At 43.6% G+C, this 26617-nt stretch overlaps 1 protein-coding gene across 6 annotated transcripts in view; it reads right to left on the reverse strand.

Annotated features, from left to right (window-relative positions):
- HTT (huntingtin) overlaps nt 1-26617 on the reverse strand; it is an 831912-nt gene that overhangs the window by 722168 nt on the left and 83127 nt on the right. For all 6 annotated transcript variants that reach the window (XM_033950363.1, XM_033950354.1, XM_033950401.1 and 3 more), the window contains exons 7-9: nt 20080-20221; nt 10097-10275; nt 2025-2229 (exon numbers count right to left, since the gene is read on the reverse strand). In XM_033950363.1, the coding sequence (XP_033806254.1) occupies nt 2025-2229; nt 10097-10275; nt 20080-20221 (526 nt within the window). The remainder of the gene's footprint in view (nt 1-2024; nt 2230-10096; nt 10276-20079; nt 20222-26617) is intronic.

Here is a 26617-nt window from a genome sequence, read left to right on the forward strand (position 1 = left end):
GATGTACTCGAGGGGGAATAGACTAATAACATTTGGTGACATAGTAGATAAATATCAAGTTTCAAGTTTATTTTTATTTTGATATACGACCTATCAACCAGTCTAGGCGGTGTATATATAAATTTAAAAGCAAACAGAGAAGGAATAAACAAAGTTATCAGAGGGCCAGACACATACAGACGATGGACAGAGACTTGGTACAAAAGGTAGAGAGGAGATACTAGTTAAATATGACCTCCCGGGTGGGGGGGCGGATTTTCTTGGCACATATGCAGTCGAGACACTTTATGTATCTCTAGGGTGGGAGGTCTTCACCTATAACAACAGAGGACCCAGAGAATCTTTGGCTACTTTTGAGGAAGGTTCCGAGGCCCATTTCTGTTACCTATTGTTACTTGAGGGGGCAGGAGTTCAAGAGATGGGAGGATGATTTGGCCTGTACCTTTATGGGGGAAGAGTGGGCTAGAATGTGTGTATATTGATACAGAAGAATGCTTATAAAGTTCTAATTTGCTGGTATTTTACTCCTGAGAGATTACATACTATGTAACCTCAAGCTTCTGATGTTTGTTGCAGATGTGTATCAGAAAAAGGGATATTCTTGCATATTTGGTGGAATTGTATGGAATTGTATGGAAATACAACTCTTTTGGACAGTGGTAGCGCAAACTTTGACAACTATGACACAATCCACAATAGCTGGTTTGTGTTGATAGTGGGTTTTTTGGGGGGGTGAATGGGGTGATACCTGATTCTGTAATATACAGTGCTCCCCCGCAAATTCATGGTCCTGGTCATTCGCGGTATTTTCCAACCACGAATGACCGGGCAGGAGAGGGCAGCTGGAGAGGCAGGAGAGGGCAGTCGGAGCGCCGGCGAGTGAAGGAAATCACTCGCGGTATGCTCCAACTGCCTCTTCCTGTGCTAAAGTCGGGCCTCACCAATCAGGAGCTATGTGTCAAAGCAGCTCCTGATTGGTGAGGCCCAGCTTTAGTACCGGAAGAGGCAGTCGATACTGCAAATGATTTCCTTCACTCGCTAGCGCTCCGGCTGCCCTCTCCTGTCTCCCCTGCTAAAAACATTCGCGGGGGTTCCTGGAACGGAACATTCAACATTCGCGGGGGTTCCTGGAACGGAACTCCCGCTAATATCAAGGGAGTACTGTACTGCGTTGGGTTCTTTGCTCTGTTGGTGAAATCCTTAGGACCATAGTCTTTTTTTTTGTCTTTGGTAGACATTTGTTGTTGGCTGCTACTTTATAATTGCTTTTCTGTTTAAATTGTAAAACTTTTAATAAACATTTATTGAAACAGAAAATGAACTAGAGCCAAGCTGATGAACAAAACGGCAATCAACTTTAAAGCAAACAGGCCAGAGGAAAACAGCAAAATAAAAAGAAAAAATGCAGAAAGGCAGTAAAATGATCCACAGATAAAACACAGGTGGAGACCAATATCCGAGAAAGGAAAATTTTGCTTCCTCAGATATTGGTCTCTGTCTGTGTTTTATCTGTGAGCCACTTCGCTGTCTTTCTGCAATCAACTTTGAAGAACAGAAATCCAGAGAGCAGTTCCTTCTCAATTAAGCATAAAATGGGAACTTGGGCAATTTCTTCCAATACAGTGGCCATCATCCAAATAAGTGATTGTGTTATTTATATTTTGAATATTTCGAGTTAAAGGGTTGAAATCAGAAAAATATAAAACAGGGGAGGTTTTTAAACCTGAAGAACAATATTAGAGTCTCAATGGTAACAAACACAGTCACATTTAAAATACACTGACTATAATGTTATGTGCTATGACTGCTGAAGTCTTTCTTCCTGAAAAGCTACAAACTGTGCTAGAGTTTTGTTTCTCTGTTGGTGACTAGTATGTTACCTCTAAGTTAATTATTTCCTGTTTCAACATTAGTTTTAGAGATATAAGATTATGGGGAAAAAACCCTCATTTTTGTGACCTACAGTGAATAGAGATCTTATTTTAGCAAGCATAGTTAGATGAATGATTCAAAACATGGCTTACCTATAAGTTCAACTATACTGTCACTACGACTTCTGCCAGTTGATTCATCTCTGGATACACTGACCTCTGTAATGCTGCCAGATGTGGTTAGGGCTTGAAGGAGGTCAGGTGGCGGTGTTCTAAAAAGCTGCTGTAGTAACTCCAATGCTCCAGTCACCACATTGTGGTCCTGATGCTGAGTATAATGCAAGGTCAATTCATACACCTGGAGTTTTAAATAGATGTTTAAGTCATTAAAAAAATATACTTTAATCCTGTATCAATCTCTTATGGCTTGTAACAATTTTGGACAAATACTTAGCAACATATGTATATGAAATGATAGCCTGTCCATGATTTTCAAGTTATTGTATTAATATACTTATATTCTTTGGAGCAACTCCTGATTTGAGCCATCAATAGATCTATGCGTGCATGCAAAATTTATTTAATTACAGATGCCACAGGAGTTAACACTATAAGATTTATAAAACTTTAAAATAGTACACTAAAGCAAAGCCACTCACCTGTAGCAGGTTCTCTCTGAGGAAAATGGGGCATATATTATCACAGCTGTGGGACATCATCTGCAGAGCCTGGTGCAGAATCTACCCAGCATGCCTTTACTTTTTGGAAGAATTAGCAGGCCCGAACACACATGCATGCATGCCTTCCCACTTGCCCAACTCACATGGATCCCACAGTTAGATAAAAATGGAACTCCTAAGGGAGAAGGGAGAGTATATGGGAACATATGTCCTGCTGTTCTTGAAGAACACCTTCTAAAGGCAAGTACCTTTGTATTCTTCAAGGACAAGCAGGACAGTTATGTCCTCATATCTACGAATCCCTAGATACCAGGCTCACTGAAAGAAACAAAAACAGTCAATGAGGACTTGCAGCAGCAAGGTCAACGTGAATTAATAACACTAACAACAAACTTTCCTATTGTGAAGGTGCAGTCTGAAACAAAAAAATGGGCCTAGAAGAGAAGTTGGATTACAGACTCCAAACTAATTCTGAGCACTGCCTGACCAAACAAGATATCACATCAGGTATTCTGCTCAAGGCAGTAGCAAGATATGAATGTGTGGAACTGAAGACATCACAGCTCTGCTAATATCTTCAATGGAGGCTGATCTCAAATAGAAAAGAGACACCACCATGGCTCTGACATTATGAGCTGTGACACGACCCTTCAGAATCAGCCCAGCCAGGGCATAAGTAAATGAGATACAATGTGCTAGCCAACTGCATACACAGTGACAGAATTCATCACTGTTCCCGTCCCTGCAGATAACCACAGGAAGCTATCCCATGTCATTCTTTAGTGTATTTCAACCTCAGTCCTTCTACACCAGCATTCTATAATGCAAAGCTTGAGGACCAGTTGTTGTGCCCATTCATACTGATTCTTCCTTCTCTCCTTAAAGAATAACATGGGGATGGTTTCCTGCAGTTATCCATGGGGACAGAACGGTGATGAATTCCGTCACCGTGTCATTCTCTACTGGATAGTGTGTTTACTGATGGCTTCCCCCATCCTTTTTGAGTCAAAAGAAACAACACAATTGAGTGGACTGCCTATGGCAGGGGTGTCCAATGTCGGTCTTCGAGGGCCGCAATCCAGTCGGGTTTTCAGGATTTCCCCAATGAATATGCATGAGATCTATTTGCATGCACTGCTTTCAATGCATATTCATTGGGGAAATCCTGAAAACACAACTGGATTGCGGCCCTCGAGGACCGACTTTGGACACTCCTGGCCTATGGGCTTTAGTCCACTCCAGATAGAAGGCTAAAGCTTACTTGCAGTCTAAGATGTGAAGTGTACTTTTGTCAGGATGGGTATGAGGTTCTGGGAAAAAATGTTGGCAGAACAATTAAGTGATTTAGATAGAACACCAAAATAAAGAGTTGCTTGGGGACAGAAATCAAACCAATCAAAAGCAATGATTTCAAGCAGCGTTCAAAGCAGCAATCAAAGCAATGATTTCAAGCAGCATTCTCCTTATGACTTTCCACAAATCAGTTTTTCCATCATAGGACTTTCAGGTCAAGGTCAGTGAGAAAAAGATGATAGGGGATTGTTAGGAGGTAGATAAATGACCGTTATTTGGAAGGGAAGAAGAGAAAATAGATGGACAGAGTGAACTTTAAAGGAGGCAAAGCAGTGAGTCTGAAGCAGGCAAAGAGGTTGAAATCTATAGGAGGGCAAGAGTAACAGCCCAACCTCTCTTCTGTAACCTATTGGGCAAGGCATATGGGAGAAGTGGTAATGTCCATAACATAGGGAGGCAACTGAAACAGAATCTTCAGAGGAGAACCAAGTTTCAGTTAGTGCAAGCAGGTGGAAAGAATGAGAGAAAAAGAGGTCATGGATGTAAGCAAGCTTTTTGGAGACAAGAGTGGGTATTCCACAGGGCACATCAGAAAGGTAGACAATGCTGGTAGAGAAGAGGAACAGGAATAAGATTGGAGAAGTTGTGGTATGATCTGCATCAGTAGGGTGAAGATAAGGAGGGCCAGTGGGACACAATGGGAGGTATGACATGGAGGGAGAATTTTTCAGAAGCAAACCTCACTTGAAACTAGAGGCTGTACAGAGATGGGCTTACTGCCTGCACTGTGATGGTAAACACTAATTACACCGAGGTGTATCTTTACAGAGTTGGATTTTCAACCAGACTCAGAGGTTTACAAAATAGTTTTTGCATCAGACAAGAAAAAAGATCTATGCTCTTGCCCCTCACACCAGACAGCAAATTGAATTGAAAGAACACCACCTCTTAGTGGAGTCATTCCTGAAAGACAGCAAGACCTTGGAAACACCCTCAGGCAGTTGACGGTATGCAAATTCTATATTCTCAACATCCAAGCCATGAGGACCAGAAACTGGATGTTGTGATGCATGAGAGACCCCTTGTTCTACATGAGGGTCAGAAAACACTCCAGTTACCAAGGTTCTTCAGAGGACACTCCAGAATAAGAGAGAACAAAATCTGCCTTGGCCAATAAAGTACAATGAGGATCATGGTTCTCTGTTCTGCCTTGAGTTTCAGCATAGCCTTTCCTATTAGAGGGATTGGAGATTGGTATACAGAAGTCCCTTCCTCCCTAAATTGAGGATGAAGGAATCTGATGCTAGCCTGTCGTGTGATCTGAGTCTGGAGCAGTACCGAGGGATTTCATTATAGAGGGGAGTGGCAAAGAGATCAACTGAAAGGTGCCCTGCTTGTGGAAGATCTTGAGGGCAATGCCCATACTGAAAAACTATTTATTCAATTGCATCATCCTGCTCAGTCTATCCCACCAGACTGTTTTTCCCCACCAAGTAAGTGGCTCCAAAAACGATGCCATGGCTGGTGGCCCACTGCCACATATCAAATGCTTCCTGACACGAGGGATAGGATCCCATAGCCCCTACTTGATAGGAAGGAACATGGCAGCAATTTGGTTCAACAGTCCATCTCTGAACACCTTTAGATTATTCCACATTGCCCATAGCTCCAGAAGACTGATGTGAAGCTGAGTCTCCTGAACAGACCGGTGAGCCATAGTGTGAAGCCCATTTACATGAGCACCCAATCCCAGGTTAGATGTATCTTTGGTCAGAACTTTCTGGGGATGAGGAATCTGGAATGAAAGTTCCTGGGTCAACTTGGTTCAAATTACACACCAGAGAATGGGTTGCTGTAATTCTGGGATGACAGAGATGACATCCTTCAGACTCCCTATGGTCTGTGACCACTGGGGGAAATCAGAATCTGCTGGCACTTCATAAATGGAAACATACCGAGGGTATGACATGAACAGTGGAAGCTATATAGGGCAGTTGAGGTCCCTTCTCCACAAAAGTGGAAGTAAGGAAGAAGTAGGAAATTACAGGCTGGTAAGTCTGATTTCTGCGGTAAGCAAATTAATAGAAACGCTTTTAAAACAGAGAATGGTGAATTTTCTGAAATTCTGTGGATTACAGGACCGGAGACAACATGGATTCACTAGAGGTAGGTCTTGTCAGACAAATCTGATCAATTTCTTTGACTGGGTGACCAGAGAATTGGATAGAGGGAGTGCGCTAGATGTAATGTACTTAGATTTTAGCAAGGTTTTTGACAGTGTTCCACACAGACATCTAATAAATAAACTGAGTGCCCTCGGGATGGGCCCCAAAATGACAGGCTGGGTCAAGAACTGGGTGAGTGGAAGACGACAGAGGGTAATGGTTAATGGAGATCACACTTAGGAAAGGGATATTACCAGTGGTGTGCCTCAAGATTCTGTTCTTGGGCCTATTCTTTTTAACATTTTTATAAATGAAATTGCTGCAGGACTGTCAGGTAAGATTTGCCTCTTTGTGGATGATACCAAAATCTACAATAGAGTAGACACCCAGGATAGTGTGAATAATATGAAGAAAGACCTAGTGAAGCTTGAAGAATGGTCTGAAATTTGGCAGTTAAAATTTAATGCTAAGAAATGCAAGGTCATGCATTTGGGCTGCAAAAACCCGAGGGAAGGATACAGTTTAGGGGGTGAAAAACTTATGTGCACGACTGAAGAGCGGGGACTTGGGTGTGATTGTATGTGATGATCTTAAGGTGGCCAAACAGATTGAAAAGGTGACAGCAAAAGCTAGAAGGATGCTAGGGTGCATAGGAAGAGGAAGAGGAAAAAGGAGGTATTGATGTCACTATATAAGACTCTGGTGAGACCTCATTTAGTATATTGTGTACAATTCTGGAGGCTGCACCTTCAAAAAGATATAAATAGGATGGAGTCGGTCCAGAGGAAGGCTACTAAAATGGTGTGTGGTCTTTGTCATAAGGCATATGGGGACAGACTTAAAGATCTCAATCTGTATACTTTGGAGGAAAGGCAAGAGAGGGGAGATATGATAGAGACGTTTAAATAAGTGATGTAAATGCACATGAACTGAGTCTCTCATTTGAAAAGAAGCTCTGGAATGAGAGGGCATAGGATGAAGTTAAGAAGTGATAGGCTCAGGAGTAATCTAAGGAAATACATTTTTACAGAAAGGGTGGTAAATGTGTGGAACAGTCTCTCGGTAGAAGTGGTAGAGACAGAGACTGTGTCTGATTTCAAGAAAGTCTGGCTTAGTCACATGGGATTTCTTAGAGAGAGGAAGAAATAATGGTTACTATGGATCGGTCATTTGGCCTTTATCTGCCATAATTTCAACATCTGCTGAACTGTGACCTGCTAATTGCTGCAACCCTCATGAGTGATGCAAATAAGCACATCCACCCTTACTTGAGGAAGGCAGGCTTGAACTTGACCACTGTTTAGCAGGGCTCCAATGTACTCCAATTGCTGCAATGAAAGCAGGTGGGACTCTGGGTAGTTGATTATGAACCCCTGAACAGTTCTTCACATTGATTCATCAACACCTTCCTTTGATGTACTCTTATCAAGTTTATTATTAAATAACCTGCCTATCATTACATCTAGGCAGTTTCCACAAGAATACTGGCTCCTTACCAACCAATCATTTAGAGATAGGTAAACATATGCACCCCTAGTCTGCTTAGCATTGCTGAAGAGACTGCAAGACATTTCGTAAACACTCTAGGAGCAGGAGAGAGGCCAAATGGCAGAGCATAGCCCCAGTTACGTTAGAGAGATTGTTAGCCCACCAGGAAAGATAGGGCAAATGCTTGAGTACCTGATTGTAAAACCATTTAGATAAACCTTGATAGGCGGTATATAAACACCTAATAAACTTGAAACTTAATAATAATAAACTTGAACACAATACTGACAGTGGTGTTTCCCTATTCAAAATCTGAAACTTTATGTAGTAGATATCAAAGTGCTATTGTGTAATAACTTGATGAAATATATTATTTTGTGCACTTATTGTCAAATTTGAAAATGAATAAAGAAGGGAAAAAAAAAATTAAAAAAAATCTGAAACTCCTCCTGTGACTTTGACATATAATGCAGATGTAACATCCTTTAATTCCAGAGACCATAGCCAAAAATTTCCCTGAATCATGGAAAGAAGGGTGCCCAGGGAAATCATCCTAAACCTTTTCAGTGACCAGATATTTGTACAGGACCCTTAGGACTAGCATTGGAAGAAATTCCCCCATCCTTTTGGAATAGAATCATTTCTCTTCTTCCCCTGGTAGAACAAGTTCAACCGCATGGGCTTTAAAAAAGGGAAGAGCTGGAAAGGAGCACTACATCAGTTGGTGCTGACTGTCAGGTTCCTGTAAATGGCATTACTTTGTCCGGCATCAGACAGCACATGGCATTTCCAAGATGGGGTGTAGTAGCACTATAGTCAGTACCAACACCATTGATGCCTCAAGATTGTGTCAATCCAGGATGTGCTCCAGCTGCTCTTGTAACATGATTCAGAGTCACTCCTCAAGGTCAAGCATCAGTAAAGCAGGGCTGATACTGGTGCAAAGACAATGTCAAAATGTATGAGTTGAATTGGAAGTGGGGTCCAGACTTCAGGGAGGCTACAGAATCGGCTCTGCTTCCAAGGAGGAGTTTTCCTCAAGCGCCAATGCTTCTTGGGCACCAGCAATGTTAGTGTCCCAGAATTCCTGGCAGCATGTTTCAAGTAGGACCAACGTCCATGCTTCTTCATCTTTGCTCGATGCAGGACATCAGGATCCTTCAGCGTCAATGACTATGCAGAATGCTCATGGGTCTGATGATACTCAGTCCAAGCAGATACTACCAATACCCGGTGCTAGTGTCTCTCTGGTGTTCGATGCCGCTCCCAATGTCAGTTGGGATCGATGCCTGCAATGTTGATGTCTATGTTGATGAACTAGACTTCAGCATGCCAAGAAATTTCTTGTGCTGGGCCTCTCTATTCTGCTGTGTTCTTTTCTGCAATTGAAAACAGTTTTTACAGTGAGAGGACAAATGATCAGGACCAAAGCACGGAAGGCACCAGTTGCAAATGTCTGTCACAGACATAGTCCTACTACACCTCAAACATTTTTAAAACTTATGGAAGGCTACTGGGACACATCCAGAAACATGGTCAAAGTGAAATGAAATGGCTCAGTTTTTAAAATTCATGTTTTGGGAGTTTTTTGAACTGTGACCAGGAGCTCAGGCCTTAGAAGGTCACAAGCAATGGAAAAGAAAGAAAATTTCAAAAATGTTGAAAGCAAACTATAAAAAAGGATGCACAAACCAAAATAAAGAAAGTAGGTCCTGCACTATTCACAGCAACTAAGACAGGAAAGCCAAGTAAAAGGGCAAAGTGAAACCGCGCATCAGAAATAAGGCAAAAACACGTCTAAGCAGCTCCGAAGAATACATGAAACTAAGTCCTACACGAGTTGGACAAGTGAGAAGCCACACACACAAGTGAGTTTGGACCTGCCAAAAGTTTTCAGAAAGTAAAGGAGACTTAGAGGGGATATGATAGAAACTTACAAGATCATGAAGGGTATAGAGAAAGTAGAGAGGGACAGATTCTTCAGACTGGCCGGGGAAACAAAAACTAGATGGCACTCGGAAAAGTTGAAGGGAGACAGATTCAGAACAAATGCCAGGAAGTTCTTCTTCACTCAGAGGGTGGTGGACACCTGGAATGCGCTTCCAGAGGAAGTGGTAGAACAAAGTGCGATTGTGGGATTCAAAATGGGACTGGACAAGTTCCTGAAGGAAAAGGGAATTGAGGGGTACAAATAGAGGGGTACTATGCAATACGGAATGCTTTCGAGTAATAGATGACTTACAGGTCATTTGACCTGGGGGGCCGCCGCGGGAGCGGACTGCTGGGCATGATGGACCTGTGGTTTGACTCAGTAGAGGCGATGTTTATGTTCTTATCTGTACTGGGGCTCCATGGATGACATCACCCAGAACTGAGGTCATACTCTCCTTGTCCTCAGAGAATTCCATGCAGACTTTATTCCCAAGAAGTATTTTAGTAGCTGCTTTGTGGTGCTGATGTTTCTCCATCAGCAAAAAGCAGCAACTCAATAGTTTTATTTTTTTAAAAGGCTTGTGATTTCCTAGTTCCTCTACTTGGATAGATAACATACACACATTTCAATCTGCACATTTATTTTAGTTTTACAGAAGCATTTTACCTGTATAAGCTGTTTTCGGGATGGTGAAATTTCAGTTTCTTTTTGCGTCACACCAAAGCTGCCCTTCAAGCTGGTATCTTTCACCTGTTGCTGCAGCAATGGTATGAGATACCTTAGCGTCAGCAGTACTCCTAAAATGAGTAGAGTAGGGTGCTCATCTTCCACAGGCACTAGCAGACCTACAATCAAAAATAAGGGATATTCATTTTCTTTATTTCTTGTGGAATTGTATATGCAGTTGAAAATCAATCGAAAATAAGGGATAAACAAACCAAGCATTTTACTAACATTTATCTACAAATTCCTGGTGATAACAAGTGTAAGCCTTTCTTAGGCACTTCTTCAACATTTATTTAGAAATAGTACTTTGCTAAGGCTGGTCCAGCCATTTAGTGGAAGTGCTCTGTACTGTCATGTCGAAGATTCCCTAGTTCAGTCCCTGAGCCTAGTTTTCTACTAACCATGTTGGATAGGGATGCTGTGGAGGCAGTGTTCACAGCTTCCAATAGTTTAAAAGGAGTCATGGTTATCATTCAAAGATTAGGAATAGAACAGGGGAAACAAAACCACAAAATCAAATATGCAAAAAATAGAGTGGAATTGTCCTAATCAGAATGATGTACACAGAAATACAAATGTCCTTTAACTCATCTGATGATTCAAATGACTTTATTCATCCAACAACTCAATGACTCGACATGTACATGTTTCGATCAAACAGGCCTGCCTCAGGAGTCTTGAGAGTCTTCAAAGTTATATCGAATAATGTTATGAATGAATGCGTGTGGGTAGCTCATATGTTTGCTACGGAATAAAAACGTCTGCAACAGTGCTTGGATCCCAAAGATGTGCTGGGCGTTCTGTTGCAGAAGTTTTTATTCCATAGCAAATATGAAAATGTTATAATGTCCTTGTACGGCCACAACTTGAATACTGTGTGCAGTTCTAGTTGCCATATCTCAAAAAAGATATAAGGTTCCAAGTCAGAAAGGGACACCGCAGTTGAGGCATCAACTGGAAAGCTCCCCGGAGGAATCTCGTCATACCAGGATAAGCAGTCAGCAAAGACTTGTGATCTTGTATCAGAAAGCAAGAAAAACCATACACCTGTACCTTAAGAGAAGCCACAGCCAGCCAGGCCTGAAGGAAAGCCAGAATGATTGGAATGGGAGCCTGAAGTGACTCTACCCAGTCCTTAGCACACCACTGCTGAAAAGCCCACCAGGCCCTTGCGTAAGACGCCAGAGTAGAGATCTTCTTAATCCATAGCAGCGTAGCAATAACCACATTGGAATGGCCCTTATAACTAGTGCTGAGTGTTCAAAAGCCATACCATAAGACCAAAGCACTGTGGATTCTCCATAGGGACTGGCTCCTGACTAAGAAGACTATGATAAAGAGACAGCTTGAGGTCTTTGTCCTCTTGTAGACATGCTAGGTCCGCATACCAAGGCCGACAAGGCCAATCTGGAGCCATCAGGATCAAAAGACCTGGATGAGTTGCAATCCAGTAGATGATCTGGCCCACCATGGCCCAAGGAAGGAAGACATAAAGGAGACTGACCAGGGCTAGACCAAAGCATCCAACCCCAAGCTTCCTGGTTTTTTCTTCGATTTAAGAAGCATCTGGCCTTCGCGTTCTTGGCTAAAGCCAACAAATTCATCACTTGTCTGCCCCAGCGCTGCACAATTAGATCAAACACCCTGTACGAGAGTGATCATTCCCTTGGGTCCAGTTCAAAAACACAGAAAAAGGATTTTGAAAGTAGGAGACCTGAACCCTAACCCCAGAAACCCTCCAATTTGGGATTTTTTGACCCACCCCAATTTTCTCATAGTAATCAATGGAATTGTACTTGCAGCTCTCTGCTGGTGCCTGTCTGCAGCTTTCTTAATGCAGCTGAAAAGGTAGAAAAGATTTGCAGTCTCATATACTTCCTGTGAATCTCCAAAACCAAGGAATCTTCAAAGCTACCAGCCAGACCGATACCAACCTCCACACCCAAGGACCTCGAAGCATGCCAGGAGTAGGTAAATATGCAGCTAGCACCCTGATATCACAAGAATTTTTACACAGGGCATCCACAACCTGCACTCAAGCCATTGAGAAACTTAGAAAGCGAGCCAGCATCCAGAGGAACAGACCAAGAGCGCAGAAGTAACACAGCAGGCAGGCCCTCCAGGTCCTCCCGAAGGCTTGCCCTGCACAGTTGCAGTCCAGCTCAGTGGAACCTGTGTCCTTTCACAGGTAGAGAATCCCCAAAAATGAGGGCACTGAAGCTTCAGAAAAATGAACTTTGAACACAAGAAAGAAAAAAATCTAAGCAGAGAAGATCAGAAACACCTCCGCACAATTCGCTTGCAGAAGAAAAACAGGAAGGTTTACTGGGCTCCGCCTCCATATGGTAGGTACTCAAAGCTGTAAGTATTCTTACTTCTACAAATTTAGTTCGTGGGAATGAATTGATCACCACATGTACGGAACCTGGAGAAGATGTAACACTGATCAATTACATCATCAAAGGGAGCCTTGAGGAAAATGCTGGAAGATTAGATTTATACCATTGATAATCTTCTGTTAGTCCCTGGAGGATTCCATACGCTCAATCCCAACCCGCAGTCTGGGTACTGCAGAAATCCATAACTTTTATGAGTACATGCTCCACCCCCTTAGCCAGAGAGCTGGTAAACAAATCCAGTTACGTCCCAAAGCCAAGCAACATACCTGAACAAATCCATGACAAGGGGGTACAGGGGAGAATCCCCATCAACAGAAATAATTCATGAATTGGTTTGCTCTGCAAAATATTAAAAAGTGATAACAAGCACAAAGGCAACTTAGAAAAACTTTAAGGAACAATGTAGTACTAACCTACAGTGTGTAACGAGCACCCCAAGAAAGGCCTTCGGTAATGTGCATACTCACAGAAACTCCCCACAGGATCTGGCAGCTGGTTGGAAAATCATCAAGCCTGTAATGAGGTAGAAAGGAGCAGGCTACTACAAACAATTGAGTGAATACAGAGAGGGTGGGTTGTATGGAATCCTCCAGGGACTAACAGAAAGAAGATTATTGAACATATAAACCTAATCTCCATTCTGTTAAGAACATAAGAATTGCCACTGCCGGGTCAGACCAGTGGTCCATCGTGCCCAGCAGTCCGCTCACACGGCAGTCCTTAGGTCAAAGACCAACGCCCTAACTGAGACTAGCCTTACCTGCGTATGTTCTGGTTCAGCAGGAACTTGTCTAACTTTGTCTTGAATCCCTGGAGGGTGTTTTACCCTATAACAGACTCCGGAAGAGCATCCCAGTTTTCCACCACTCTCTGGGTGAAGAAGAACTTCCTTATGATTGTACGGAATCTATCCCCTTTTAACTTTAGAGAATGCCCTCTCGTTCTCTCTACCTTGGAGAGGGTGAACAACCTGCCTTTATCTACTAAGTCTAGTCCCTTCATTATCTTGAATGTTTAAAACATGTCCCCTCTAAGTCTCTTCTTTTCAAGGGTGAAGAGGCCCAGTTTTTCTAATCTCTCACTGTACGGCAATTCCTCCAGCCCCTTAACCATTTTGGTTGCTCTTCTCTGGACCCTTTCAAGTAGAACTGTGTCCTTCTTCATGTACAGCGACCAGTGCTGGACGCAGTATTCCAGGTGGGGACGTACCATGGCCCAGTACAGCGGCATGATAACCTTCTTCGATCTATTCGTGATCCCCTTCTTAATCATTCCAAGCATTCTGTTCGCCTTTTTTGCCGCTGCCGCACACTGCATGGACAGCTTCATCAACTTATCGACCAGTACTCCAAAGTCTCTTTCCTGGGGGGTTTCTCCGAGTACTGCACCGGACATCCTGTATTCTTGTATATGATTTTTGTTACCGACATGCATCACCTTACACATATCCATGTTAAACCTCATTTGCCATGTCGTGGCCCATTTCTAGAGCATGTTTATGTCACGTGGCAGGTCTTCACAATCCCCCTGTGTCTTCACTACTCTGAATAACTTCGTATCGTCTGCAAATTTTATCACCTCACTCGTTGTACCAATTTCCAGGTCGTTTATTAATATGTTGAAGAGCACGGGTCCAAGCACCAAACTCTGTGGCACTCCACTCGTGACGCTTTTCGAGTCTGAGTATTGTCCATTTACTCCCACTCTCTGTTTCCTATTCGCCAACCAGTTTTAATCCACCAGTTTTTAATCCACCCTCGATTCCATGGCTCGCAATTTTTCTAAGTAGTCGTTCATGCAGGACCTTGTTGAACGCCTTCTGAAAATCCAGATATACAATGTCGACCGGATCACCCTTGTCTATCTGCCTGTTAACTCCCTCGAAGAAGTGCAGCAAGTTCGTCAAGCAAGATCTTCCTTTGCTGAAGCCGTGCTGGCTGGTCCTTATCAGATTATGTCCGTCAAGGTGGTCAATGATGTGGTCCTTTATCAGCGCCTCTACCATCTTTCCTGGTACCGAGGTCAGACTCACCAGTCTGTAGTTTCCCGGATCTCCCCTCGAACCTTTCTTGAAGATCGGCATAACATTTGCCATTTTCCAGTCTTCCGGAATACTTCCTGATTTGATCGACAGATTGGTTATTAGTTGAAACAGTTCAGCTTTAACCCCTTTCAGATCCTTGATTACCCTCGGATGGATGCCGTCCAGTCCAAGGTATTTATCGTTTTTAAGCCTATCAATCTGCCTGCATACCTCTTCTAGACTGACCGTCAACCCTGTCAGTTTCCCATCTTCATTCGGCTTCCGGTATGTTGTGTATATCCTCTTCGATAAATACAGATGCAAAAAATGTGTTCACTTTGTCGGCGATGGCTTTGTTCTCCTTTAGCACTCCCTTTATTCCATGGTCATCCAACGGCCTCACCGCTTCCTTCGTGGGTCATTTCCCCTTAATATATTGAAAGAACAGCTTGAAGTTTTTTGCCTCCTTGGTTATTTTTAACTTGTAGTCTCTTACTTATGGCACCTGCTTTGATGTTGTTTGTGCTTTTTCCAGTTTTCGTCCACTTTTAACCTTTTCCATTCCTTAAACGAAGTCTTCTTATCTCTGATCACTTCTTTTACTGCTACAGTGAGCCACGCCAGTTCCTTGTTCTTTTTCCTCTTGGATCCCTTATTGATACATGGTATATATAGATTTTGCACCTCGGTGATTGTGTCCTTAAAAAGGGACCATGTTTGCTCTAGCGTTTTTACAGTGCTTATCTTCTTCCCCACCATGAGTCTCATCCCTTCGTAATTCTCTTTTCAGAAGTTCAGTGCCTGGCAGCTAGGCTTCAATGCTAAGAAATGTAAGGTCATGCACCTCGGAAGCGGAAATCCATGCAGGACGTACTTATTGAACGGAGAAACTTTAACTAGGACTTCAGCAGAACGAGATTTAGGAGTAATCATCAGTGCAGACATGAAAACTGCCAATCAAGTGGAGAAGGCTTCATCTAAGGCAAGACAGATACTGGGTTGTATCAATAGAAGTTTCGTCAGCTGAAAGCCTGAAGTCATAATGCCGTTGTACAGGGCCATGGTGAGACCTCATCTGGAGTACTGTGTGCAATTCTGGAGGCCACATTACAGTAAAGATGTGCGCAGAATTGAATCGGTTCAGCGGATGGCCACCAGGATGATCTCGGGCCTCAAGTGTCTCTCGTACGAAGAGAGACTGAACAAATTGCAGCTCTACACTCTCGAGGAACGTAGGGAGAGGGGAGACATGATCGAAACATTTAAGTACCTCACGTGTCGAAGTGGAAGATGATATTTTCTTTCTCAAGGGACCCTCGGCCACAAAAAGGCACCCGCTCAAACTCAGGGGCGGAAAATTTCATGGCGACACCAGAAAGTATTTCTTCATAGAGAGAGTGGTTGATCATTGGAACAAGCTTCCAGTGCAGGTGATCGAGGCAGACACCGTGCCAGACTTTAAGAATAAATGGGATACCCATGTGGGATCCCTACGAGGGTCAAGATAAGGAAATTGGGTCATTAAGGCATAGACAGGGGGTGGGTAAGCAGAGTGGGCAGACTTGATGGGCTGTAGCCCTTTTCTGCCGTCATCTTCTATGTTTCTATGTTTCTATGCCCGTCGTTCTGGATCGATGTTTTCCCTTGTGTCCAGGTTGGAGTGGATCATATTGTGATCACTGCTTCCCAGCATCCCTTCTACTTCTACACCTTGCGCCGATCTTCGTAGTCCATTTAGAATTAAGTCCAGAATTGCATTTCCTCTCGTATTTTCCTTGACAAGCTGTTCTAGGAAGCAATCGCCTACAGCATCCAGGAACTTGGTCTCCCTACCGCAGCCGGAGGTGCCTAGGTTACAGTCTATCCCCGGAGAATTGAAGTCGCCCATGATAACTGCGTTGCCTCCCTTGCAGTTGCATTTAATCTTGTCCGTCATTTCTCCATCAGTTTCTCCAGACTGCCCTGGGGGTCGGTAGTAGATGCCGATCTGTGTTTCCGTTCCATTTGTTCCCGGAATTTTGGCCCATAGAGACTATACCTTATTTTTCATTTCTGGCGTGTTCTCTCTGGTAGACTCAATTCCCTCTTTGATGTATAGGGCAATACCCCCACCTTTTTAACCCACTCTGTCTCTGCGATATAGCTTGTATCCCTGGGGATCCCATCCATCCAAATATAAGCTCTCCATATCAGATTAACAAATTCAGGAGAAAATGCTGTATTATGCAGAACAAAGTCCCCTTTAGGTAATTCCATGTTGTGTCTCTTGGGCTCCACAGCTTCCATGCTTAGGCAAACCGCTATTCAAAGGCTCTGGAAGAGATTTTCTCCTGGCCAACAGGCCATTCAATGTCTCCTCAGCCCTAGAATCCCAAGGGGAGGCTAAGCCTAAAGCTCCCCCCCAATCATGCACTGTGTGGCATGTGACACAAGGAAACTCTTCCGGCATCCATCCAGTGTAAATTTGGCATAAATTAGGGATAAAAGAGACTGAGGACTCCATCCTTGCAAATTTTGAGGCAAAACAACGAGCTTTGAAGGTTCTGAAGAACTTTGGCCCAAAATAAATTGTGAAATCCAAGATGGCCGCCGCAACAGCATTTTGGCTCACAAACATGTGGAGAATACCTGTCCATCCAGAATGGCACACCTATTGCACTAGAAAGGGGTTTTAGAGAAGGGAGACCTAGGCTCTAGCTGCAGAAATCTTCAAATTTGACTTTTGAGGTCGCCCCCACCCCCTCCCTCTCCATGATTTTCCCCATCTAATATAATAAAACGCTAGGCCGCGCATGCGCAGTTCCATCACGTGGGTCCGTTTTCCGTGAGACGTACAGCATCTCAGATAGGAGTGCGCCGGAAACACTCTCTCTCTCCTCCCCAGAGACGGATGTCGGACGCGGCAGCTTTCTCCCCCGAGGCGGATGATCTTATGGGAATCAATGTTCTTCGCTCTGCCCTGCTCCTTGCCTTACTATATTTTTAAGTTGAAAGAACAGGCAGCGGCTCCTCTCAGGATCCCCACCTGCGTCAGAAGTTCAATGCAGTCGGGGATCTTGAGAGGAGCCGCCGCGTCTTTCAACTTTAAAATATACTAAGGCAAGGAGCAGGGCAGAACGATCTTCAAAATTGCGGCAAATCGATCTCCGTTCCTCTGGGGGGGGGGGGTCTGGGAGGAGAGGGATTGCGGCCACTCAGCGCCCCCACCGAGGAGCCCAGCAACTTTCCGCTGTCCGAGACCCGACTCATTTGCCGCCCCCCCTCTTCCCTTACCGCGAGCCCAACTGGCGATTTAAGCAGCGTGTCAGCACTCTTCACACGCTGCTTCAGGCCCTTCTACTGCCCTGATTTACTCTGGAGCAAATCAGGGCAGTAGAAGGGCCCCAAGCAGCATGTGAAGACTGCTGACACGCTGCTTAAATCGCCAGTCGGGCCCGCGGTAAGGGAAGAGGGGGGGGGGCCGTCAAATGACTCGAGCCCGCGACTGTTTGTAGTCGCGACTTTGGGAAGGGAAAGAGGGTAGAGGAAACGCTAATGCAGGCACAGGGAACTGGTGTGGGGGGAGGGAATGCAGCTTTGCACAGACAGACAGAGGGAGGAAGGAAGACAGAAAGACAAGAAGAAAGACACAGGGGCAGGTGCACAGGGAACTGATGTGGGGGGAGGGAATGCTGCTTTGGACAGACAGACAGAGGGAGGAAGGGACACAGAAAGACAAGAAGAAAGACATAGGGGCAGGTGCACAGGGAATTGGTGTGGGGGGAGGAAATGCTGCTTTGGTCAGACAGACGGAGGGAGGGACACAGAAAGACAAGAAGACACAGGGGCAGGTGCGGGACAGCGGGAGTCGCGTCAGGAGGGGTGCGGGATGCCGCAGAGGGATCTTTTCCAATGGGTGCAACTGGGCGGCTGTCGGGAGCCTCTGATCACGGGCAGAGCAAGATAAGTGTATCATAGGGATAAGAAGGAGGAGGGGGGAGAAAAAGGAAGGGATGTCTACTGCTGGACAGGGGAAGAAGGAAAGAGGTGCTGATGGATGGGGGGAGGTAAAACAAAGGGAGAAGGGCTGCTGCTGCAAAAGGAGACCTGTGAAGGGGTGGTGGTGGACACAGGGGAGGTAAAAGGAAGGGAGAATGGACAGGGGGAGCAGGCAAGGGGTGGTGATGGACAGCCAAGGAAAAAGAAAGACAAAAAGAAAGAAAGCGGCTAAGGAGAGAGAGAGAGAAAGAAATAAAGAGAGACACACACATATATTCTAGCACCCGTTAATGTAATGGGCTATAAGACTAGTAGGCTATAATAACCTTACTCACTGTGCCATGTGGTGACTACCTGCTTCAGCACAGGAATTCAGCTGGAACAAATGGAGAATAAATCTGCCTTACAGATTCACAGGACAAATCTGGTCTTCGGGTTGCCAGTCGAACCAAGGTTGGACTAAGCCTCAACTTCCGGAAAACCTCGCCACAAAGGGAGAAAAGACCATGCAGCTGGCCCACTATTAATCCTATCTGAGCCGAGGAGTCAAACAGCCTGCACCAAAGCTCCTAAATAAAGCAAGGATGACAGTAGCTATGCCGAGGATGGTCCATGAGCTTCAAAAAAAATGCAAAAGAAGGCTGGCTAGCTAGGTGTCTCCAAGGGTTGATCCTGCCAGCAGCAGACTTCATTTAGCAGCTTGAGTCTGAGTCTTCTCCCAGGCAGAGGTCCCAACAAGTGGGAACCTCTGGGCACCAAGCCTCCATTCAAACAATTAGAATAATACCTGAAAATAATAAAACCACAGACAGAGCTGAAACACTTCTGAGCAACTTGCCTGCAGAAAACTAACTGAGGGGTAGGAGCAGCACCCTGGTAAGGAGGTGGCATTGAAATGATGATTTAGAGTTTTCTGCAAGCAATTTGCAGGTTCAGATGCAAAACCCTAGAGTTCAGGACCACTAGACACATTGTACTAGAACAAATATTTTGTATTTACTGTGGAATGAAGATGCAGACAGAGCTAAACACACACACAAAAAAATAAAGAAATATACAGAGCAGATCAGAATGACTGAAGGGGGCAGAGTCATCACTGAACATTGAACAATGCATAATAAATCATTAGGCCAGCAAGCCTATTTTCAGCTGTATGTTAACATAGTACGTATTTAACTTCTTTCCATGTGCACTTGCTTACAATTTAGATTTAGATGGAAAATTAATATAAATTCTGTACTTGCATTTGATGTATTAAATTGAGCAATCTCTAAATGTCTACCAAAAGGCTTATAATTTGGCACAATTAACAGTAGCTAGACATAGATTAAGAATAGCCTTGTGGAGGTCATATCATATCCCATGAACTTTATTTTTTGGACCACCCTAAGGTATCATACTACTCCTGTTTAAGATTGTTAATTGCCATCCAATTCAGTTACCCCCAGGTTTCTGATATATGTATATCTGCAATTGCATCAAATGCATTTTGTTTAAACCTTAAAAAGTTTCCTTGAGCTTACCTAAAAGTGCATTGAATAGCCAAGTATAAAAATACTGTGTTCTTCTGGAGTGTTGGCAGATGCTTACAGCAGAACCTGCTGCTGTTCGACGGATGGTAGGGGAACTGGATTTAAGATTTGTTACAAAAGCCTTCAGTAAAACCTAAAACATTAAAAATTAAAAAAATGAAATACACAAATCATGCTAACATAATAGATAATGGCACTGTACCTGTAAAAGCAATAATATTCAAGTGCCAATTATAGCACCATGGCCACTTGAAGGATACTACCCCTTATTTAAGCCAGTTTTGCTTTCCCCCCTCATTGGTTCTCTACTATACTAGGTAGATAAACATACAAGTACTCCAGAGGAGTCAATATTACTAGATAGGCTGTCATTTAAAGGGAACATACTTCTAAAGTTCTGGGAATCCTTTGGATGCATCATCATTTGAACCAAAAGTTAACTATACTGTGAGTGATGCCTTCTTAAAATTACATCTATTACATGCTATTTTTTCTCTGTTCTCTGAAGAACCTTTCTTTGTATTAGTTCAGGTTACTTGTCTTTCTCTATTTGGACTACTGCAACAGTTTGTATTCAATTACTATGGTAAAACTTCATTCCAAACTTCAGACTCTTCAAAACACTGCAATTATACTGATTTTTCATTTGAATTAATTTGACAGAGCTATTCCTGCTTTGATTCGCTTACATGGGCTGTACAGGCAAGCTTACATTGGCTACATGTATCAGCTTTAAACTGGAATGTATAACTTATAAAATTTTTGACAGTTCATGTCACTTAATCGATCTGTTTTTGTTCCCTTACAGTGTTAGATCTAAGGCTGGCAATTCTTGCTTAATATATTTTCCTTTAGTGTCAGGTCTGACAAAACTCAGTCTGTTCCAGGCCGTACAGATCTGGTGCACCCTACCAAAGGTGTTGAGAACCTTGAATTCATATTGTTCTTTTCGAAAATGTCTTATCACATATTTAATAGTACTGCAATTTCTTTTACTACTTTTTTTGTAAATTCTCAAGCTGATTATAATCTGCTTTAACCTCTGTGGGAGTTGGCAGAATATAAATGATAGAAGTACCAACATTAATCAAAGACTTCTCTATGTCTTGCCACAAAGCTTTTTCATATTTTAACAACCACGAGAAAGCGAAGTTACTTACCAGTAGCAGATATTATCTGAAGACAGCAAGAAGATGTTCTCACACATGGGTGAAATGTTTAAGTTTATTAGGATTTTATATACCGCCTATCAAGGTTGTCTAAGCGGTTTTTACAATCAGGTACTCAAGCATTTTCCCTATCTGTCCCGGTGGGCTCACAATCTATCTAACGTACCTGGGGTTATGGAGGATTAAGTGACTTGCCCGGGATCTCAAGGAGCAGCGCAGGGTTTGAACCCACAACCCCAGGGTGCTGAGGCTGTAGATCCAACCACTGCGCCACACACTCCTCATCCACGGTGCCCCGGAACAGATAGTCAGCTTAACTGTCAGCTTTAACTGTCAGATAGTCAACTTAACTGTCACTTTAAAAACACTGCACTGTCACTTTAAAAGCTTGAAGACTGCCCAAAAGCTTGAAGACCACCCACACTGTGCATGCGCCAGTGCCTTCCTGCCTGAAGCCGGCTCACAGGACTATCAGTTCAGTAACAAAGCGAAGAAGGGGAGGTGGGAGGGTTATGAGAATATATGTGTACTGTTCTCAAATAACATCTGCTACAGGTAAGTAACTTTGCTTTATCCGAGGACAAGCAGGCAGTATATTTTCACATTTGTACTCCCTAGCTGCTAGGATCATGCATCTGAGAAGAGGGTTATTGACAACTATCCTGAGCCTGGGAAAACCAACATGGAGGGAAGTTGGCATCTAAATAGAGAATAAACTGTAGAGCTGCTTGGGCAAACTGTCTATCATGTCTGGAATAATTCTCCAAAAAGTAGAGGGATGTGAATGTGTAAACTAAGGACCAGGTGGCTGCTTTAAAGATGTCCTCAATGGGAATAGAACGCAGATGGGCTACTTTAGCTGCAATTGCTTGAATTGTATGTGCCTTCAAGCATCAGCTCAGTCTGAGCATAACAAAATGTGATACAGTCTGCCAGCCATGTAGAGGTGGTTCTCTTGGTTACAGGAGCTCCGCATCAAATGAGAGGAACAGCTGAATGAAGTTCTATGAGGTCTGCTCCAATCCAATCCAAGTAATAAGTAAGATAACATGACCATTTATTTTTTTCATCAAAACAGGACATCTATTAATATTCAGTCCCGCCCCAACCACGCCCTAGCCACACCCCCAATCCTGCCCTAGCCCCGCCCTCAATTTCTTCCATTCATTTTTCATGTACACATATTATCTTATTAAATCATAATAGTAACCATAAATTTTTTTAAAAAACATAAAGCACACTATAAGCAGAGAAAATGTTAATTATTTATATTTGGGGGGTTTTCAAAGATGTCAAGGCAGATGACTTTAAAATATGCAGCAGCAGCTTTTCTCTTCCCCCCTCCCCTCCCTTGGGAGCAGCAGCAGCAGCATTTTTCTTCCCATCCCTCCCATCGGCAGAGTCGCAAGCTTCCCTCCGTCGCTGACCTATCTTCCATAGGTCAGCGACGGAGGGAAGCTTACAACTTGCTTCAGGCCTTCCTCGCTGCCAGGTCCTGCATTCGCAGAAACAGAAAGTAGGCAGGACCCGGCAGCGAGGAAAGCCTGAAGCAAGTTGTAAGCTTCCCTCTGTCGCTGACCTGTCTCCCTTAGCTTCCCTCCGTCGCTGCCCGTAGCAAACTCCTGCTCCGAGGCTTGAACGTGTGCGTTCCGGCTTCCCTTCTCTTCTCCTCCCCCCCGGGACGTAACTTCCGGTTTTGGAGGGAAGAGAAGGGAAGCCGGCACACACACGTTAGAGCCCCAGAGCGTGGGTTCAATTTGAATGCTGGAGTCAGCCCGGGAAGGAACATGGGTGGCAGCAGCAGGATTAGCCGGGCGCGGAAAACACTGCGGGGGTTTGGCGCTGGAGGGATCGTCCCCTTGTCCCCACGCACAGCTTCGGGACACTGTCCCTGAAAACGGGACATCGGCGTCCTGAAGCGATGGCTCGGGACAACGGGATGGTCGGTTCAATAACAGGACGGTCCCGTTGAAAACAGGACATATGGTCACCTTAAAGCACAGGTGTCAAAGTCGATCCTCGAGGGCCAGAATCCAGTCGGGTTTTCAGGATTTCCCCAATGAATCTGCATGAGATCTATTTGCATGCACTGCTTTCAATGCATATTCATTGGGGAAATCCAGAAAACCCGACTGGATTCCGGCCCTCAAGGAGGGACTTTGACACCCCTGCCTTAAAGCAAGAGGATGTTTACAGTCCAATGTGTGGAGTGCAGCTTCACCAGGTTGATAATGAGATCTTGAAAAGAAGACTGATTTAGATGAAATTCAGAGACGACTTTTGGGAGAAACTTGGGATGAGTGCAAAGAATCACGCGGCAGAATGTTGTATAAAGTGGATCTGACACAAGTGCTTGAAAGTTCACTGACTTAGCGTGCAGATGTAAGAGATATGAGGCATGCTATTTTCCAAGTGAGATGCTTGAGGGATGAAGTCGGGAGTGATTCAAATGGAAGCTTCATTTCAATGGAAAGTACATCATTAAGGTCCCAAGTGACTGGAGGCGACTTCAAAGGTGGCTTGATAAGGTAAAGGCCTTTCATGAACCTGGATACCAAACAATGTAAAGACAATGGTTTTTTGTCCAATGGTGTATGAAAAGCACTAACAGCATCAACATGAACTCTGACTGAAGTAGTCTTGACCCCAGAGTTAGAAAGGAGTAGAAGATCGTCCAGAACTGATAGGAGAGAACAAGTGATTGGGTCTAGCAAGTGGAAATTACACCACACTTTGAAGCGAGTCCACTTGAAATGATAGCAACGTTTTGTGGAAGGTTTTCTAGAAGCTTCAAAGATGGCTAACACTAGTGCAGATAGTGTGAAAGCATCTACTTGCTGTAAGTGCTAATAAATGTAGATTGGGATGGAAGAGAGATCTCTAGCTCTATGTCAGCGATGTTGGAAACACAGAGTGGAATGGGTTCCCATGCAATAAGTTGCAGAAAAGGAACAAAGGTTGACACCTGGCCACCGAGGTGCTGTGAGAATCATGGTGGCTTGGTCTTGTCAAGTTTGAGCAGAGTCTTTCTGACTAAAGGAATTGTGGAAAAGCATAAATAAACTTGTTTCACCAGTAAAGAAAGAATGCATCTGACTCCAGATAACTGGGAGTGTAGAGTATGGAACAAAAGAGTGGAAATTTGTGGTTGTGAGGGGATGCAAAGAGATCTATCTCTGGGGTCCTCCAATCCACAAAGGTCTGGTGGACTTGAATGACTATTTGTGCAGTTGAAGGAGTCTCTCAACTTGTCAGATAAGACATTCTGATTTCATGCTAGGTAGACTGCCTTCAGGAAAATGATGCAGAGAATCGCCCAAGACCAGATCTGCATCACTTCTTGACAGAGTTGGAGAGACCATGTTCTACCCTATTTGTTCACGTAATACATGGCTACTTGGTTGTATGTTTGGATCAGCACTACTTGATTGAGGAGATAATCTTGAAAAGTGCATAGAGCATTGCGGATTGCTCGAAGTTCAAGAAAATTGATATGAAGAGTTTTCTTGTAAGGAGTCCAGCTATCTTCATTTTGGAGGTTGTCAAGATGTGCTCCCCAACTGAAAATTGAGGCATATGTTAAAATCTTTTGATGTGGTGGTACCTGGAATAGGAGACCTTGGAAAGATTTATTTATTTAACAATTCATACACCGCATAAAACTATTCAATTAACATATTGGTTACACACACATTATCCTAATTGCTCTTAGGTCGCATACATATATACAAACAATAGACATACACAGTATCAATCAAGAGTTTCAGCAATAAAACTGCAGAAAGTTCAAGACCAAATATTCATTAACACTGTATCTTAAGACGGTAGCAAAGGTAGCAATATTTTCATAGGAAAGCATTAACAAAAAGATGCATTTTCAACATTTTCTTGAAGTTGATCTTCCCAGCACAAAATCGCAGAATACCAGGCAGAGCATTCCAAAGTTTAATACCCACCACTGACATCATTGATGCTCCAATCCTAATATGCATAATAGACATCCTACCCTCTAAGTTCAATTTCATTGCATTTTCAGATCTCAAGTTTCTCCTAGGTTAATAAATTTCAAACAATTCTTGTAGTACCCTTGGAGAAATTTGATACAATATCTGTTGAATGATTGCAATGATCTTAAAAGGCACTCTTTGCTGAATAGGCAGATTATTCAGCAATAACCATCACTGAAGTGACTTTTGGAGATGTGAGCTCAGTTTTCTGTTGGGAGAACAAACTGATGGCTTGAAACCATTAGAGCATTGGCTGTACCCTGTATTGAGCTCTCAAAGAATATCCACTGGCTATAAATAAATAAGAGTTAATAAACATGAGGTACGAGAGATCACGTGATGCTGTGAGCTGGTAAGCAGCACTTCGCGCCGGCTCCAGAGCCCTGTTCCTCATTTAGCCATAAAAAGAGAATTGTTGTGTGTACTTTGACTGCCTTTTACAGTGCACTTAGTTGCTGTTACATGGACAAATATTTGGCAAAATTGCAATCAGCAATGACCTCAAAAACTACTAAAAAAGACCGAGAAGAGTAAACCCGGAGATGACAAAATGGCGGACACGCCTCATGCAGCTAGCCCGGCGTTTACTCCGAGATGAGAGTGGAACTACAACAGGCAATATTACAAGCTCTAGGTCCTCGTATGGAGCAAATCTCCTCACAACTTACCAAATTGGAATCGCTTCTGGAGGACAACTCTACTCGAGTAACTGAATTAGAGAACCGGGTCTCCACAGTGGAGGACGAAGCCACTTCGATAGCGTCGGATGTTGCGACCCTCACGACACAATTACGCACTTGCCAAGAAAAGCTTGAAGATTTAAAGAACAGATCGCGCCAGGGCAATTTGAGGTATATTGGATTGCCGGAGAATATCGCTGACTCAGTGCTTCTTTCTGTAGTGAAATCTTGGTTGGCCAGCGAGTTGCCGATGCCTACCTCTTTGGGCTCTGCACGCTTTGAGCGGGTACATCATGTGGAATCCCGCGCAGGGACAGACCAATGACCAAGGGTGGTGATCGGTAAATTACATAACTACTGGCACAAGGTAGAATTGCTTTGGGCTTATCCAGCTAAGAGAGACTTGCTGAATTATGAATCTATTCCAGTGCGGATTGGCCAGGATTACTCAGCGGCCTTAATGGATAAATGGAGGGTGTTCCACCCTCTCTGTGCTAAACTCGTTGAACAGAAATGCCGCTTTATGTTTCTTTATCCGGCAGTGATAAAAATTCAGAAAAATGGAAAGTGGCATGTCTTTGACTCAGCGACTCTGCCAGGAGAGTTTATTAATAGTTTGGAGTCCTCATCATTGATTCCTACATGACTGCTCCTGCATTCTTGGTTTTACAAA

The sequence above is a fragment of the Geotrypetes seraphini genome, chromosome 1 (genome assembly GCF_902459505.1).
Source record: "Geotrypetes seraphini chromosome 1, aGeoSer1.1, whole genome shotgun sequence".
Taxonomy (NCBI): Eukaryota; Metazoa; Chordata; class Amphibia; order Gymnophiona; family Dermophiidae; genus Geotrypetes; species Geotrypetes seraphini.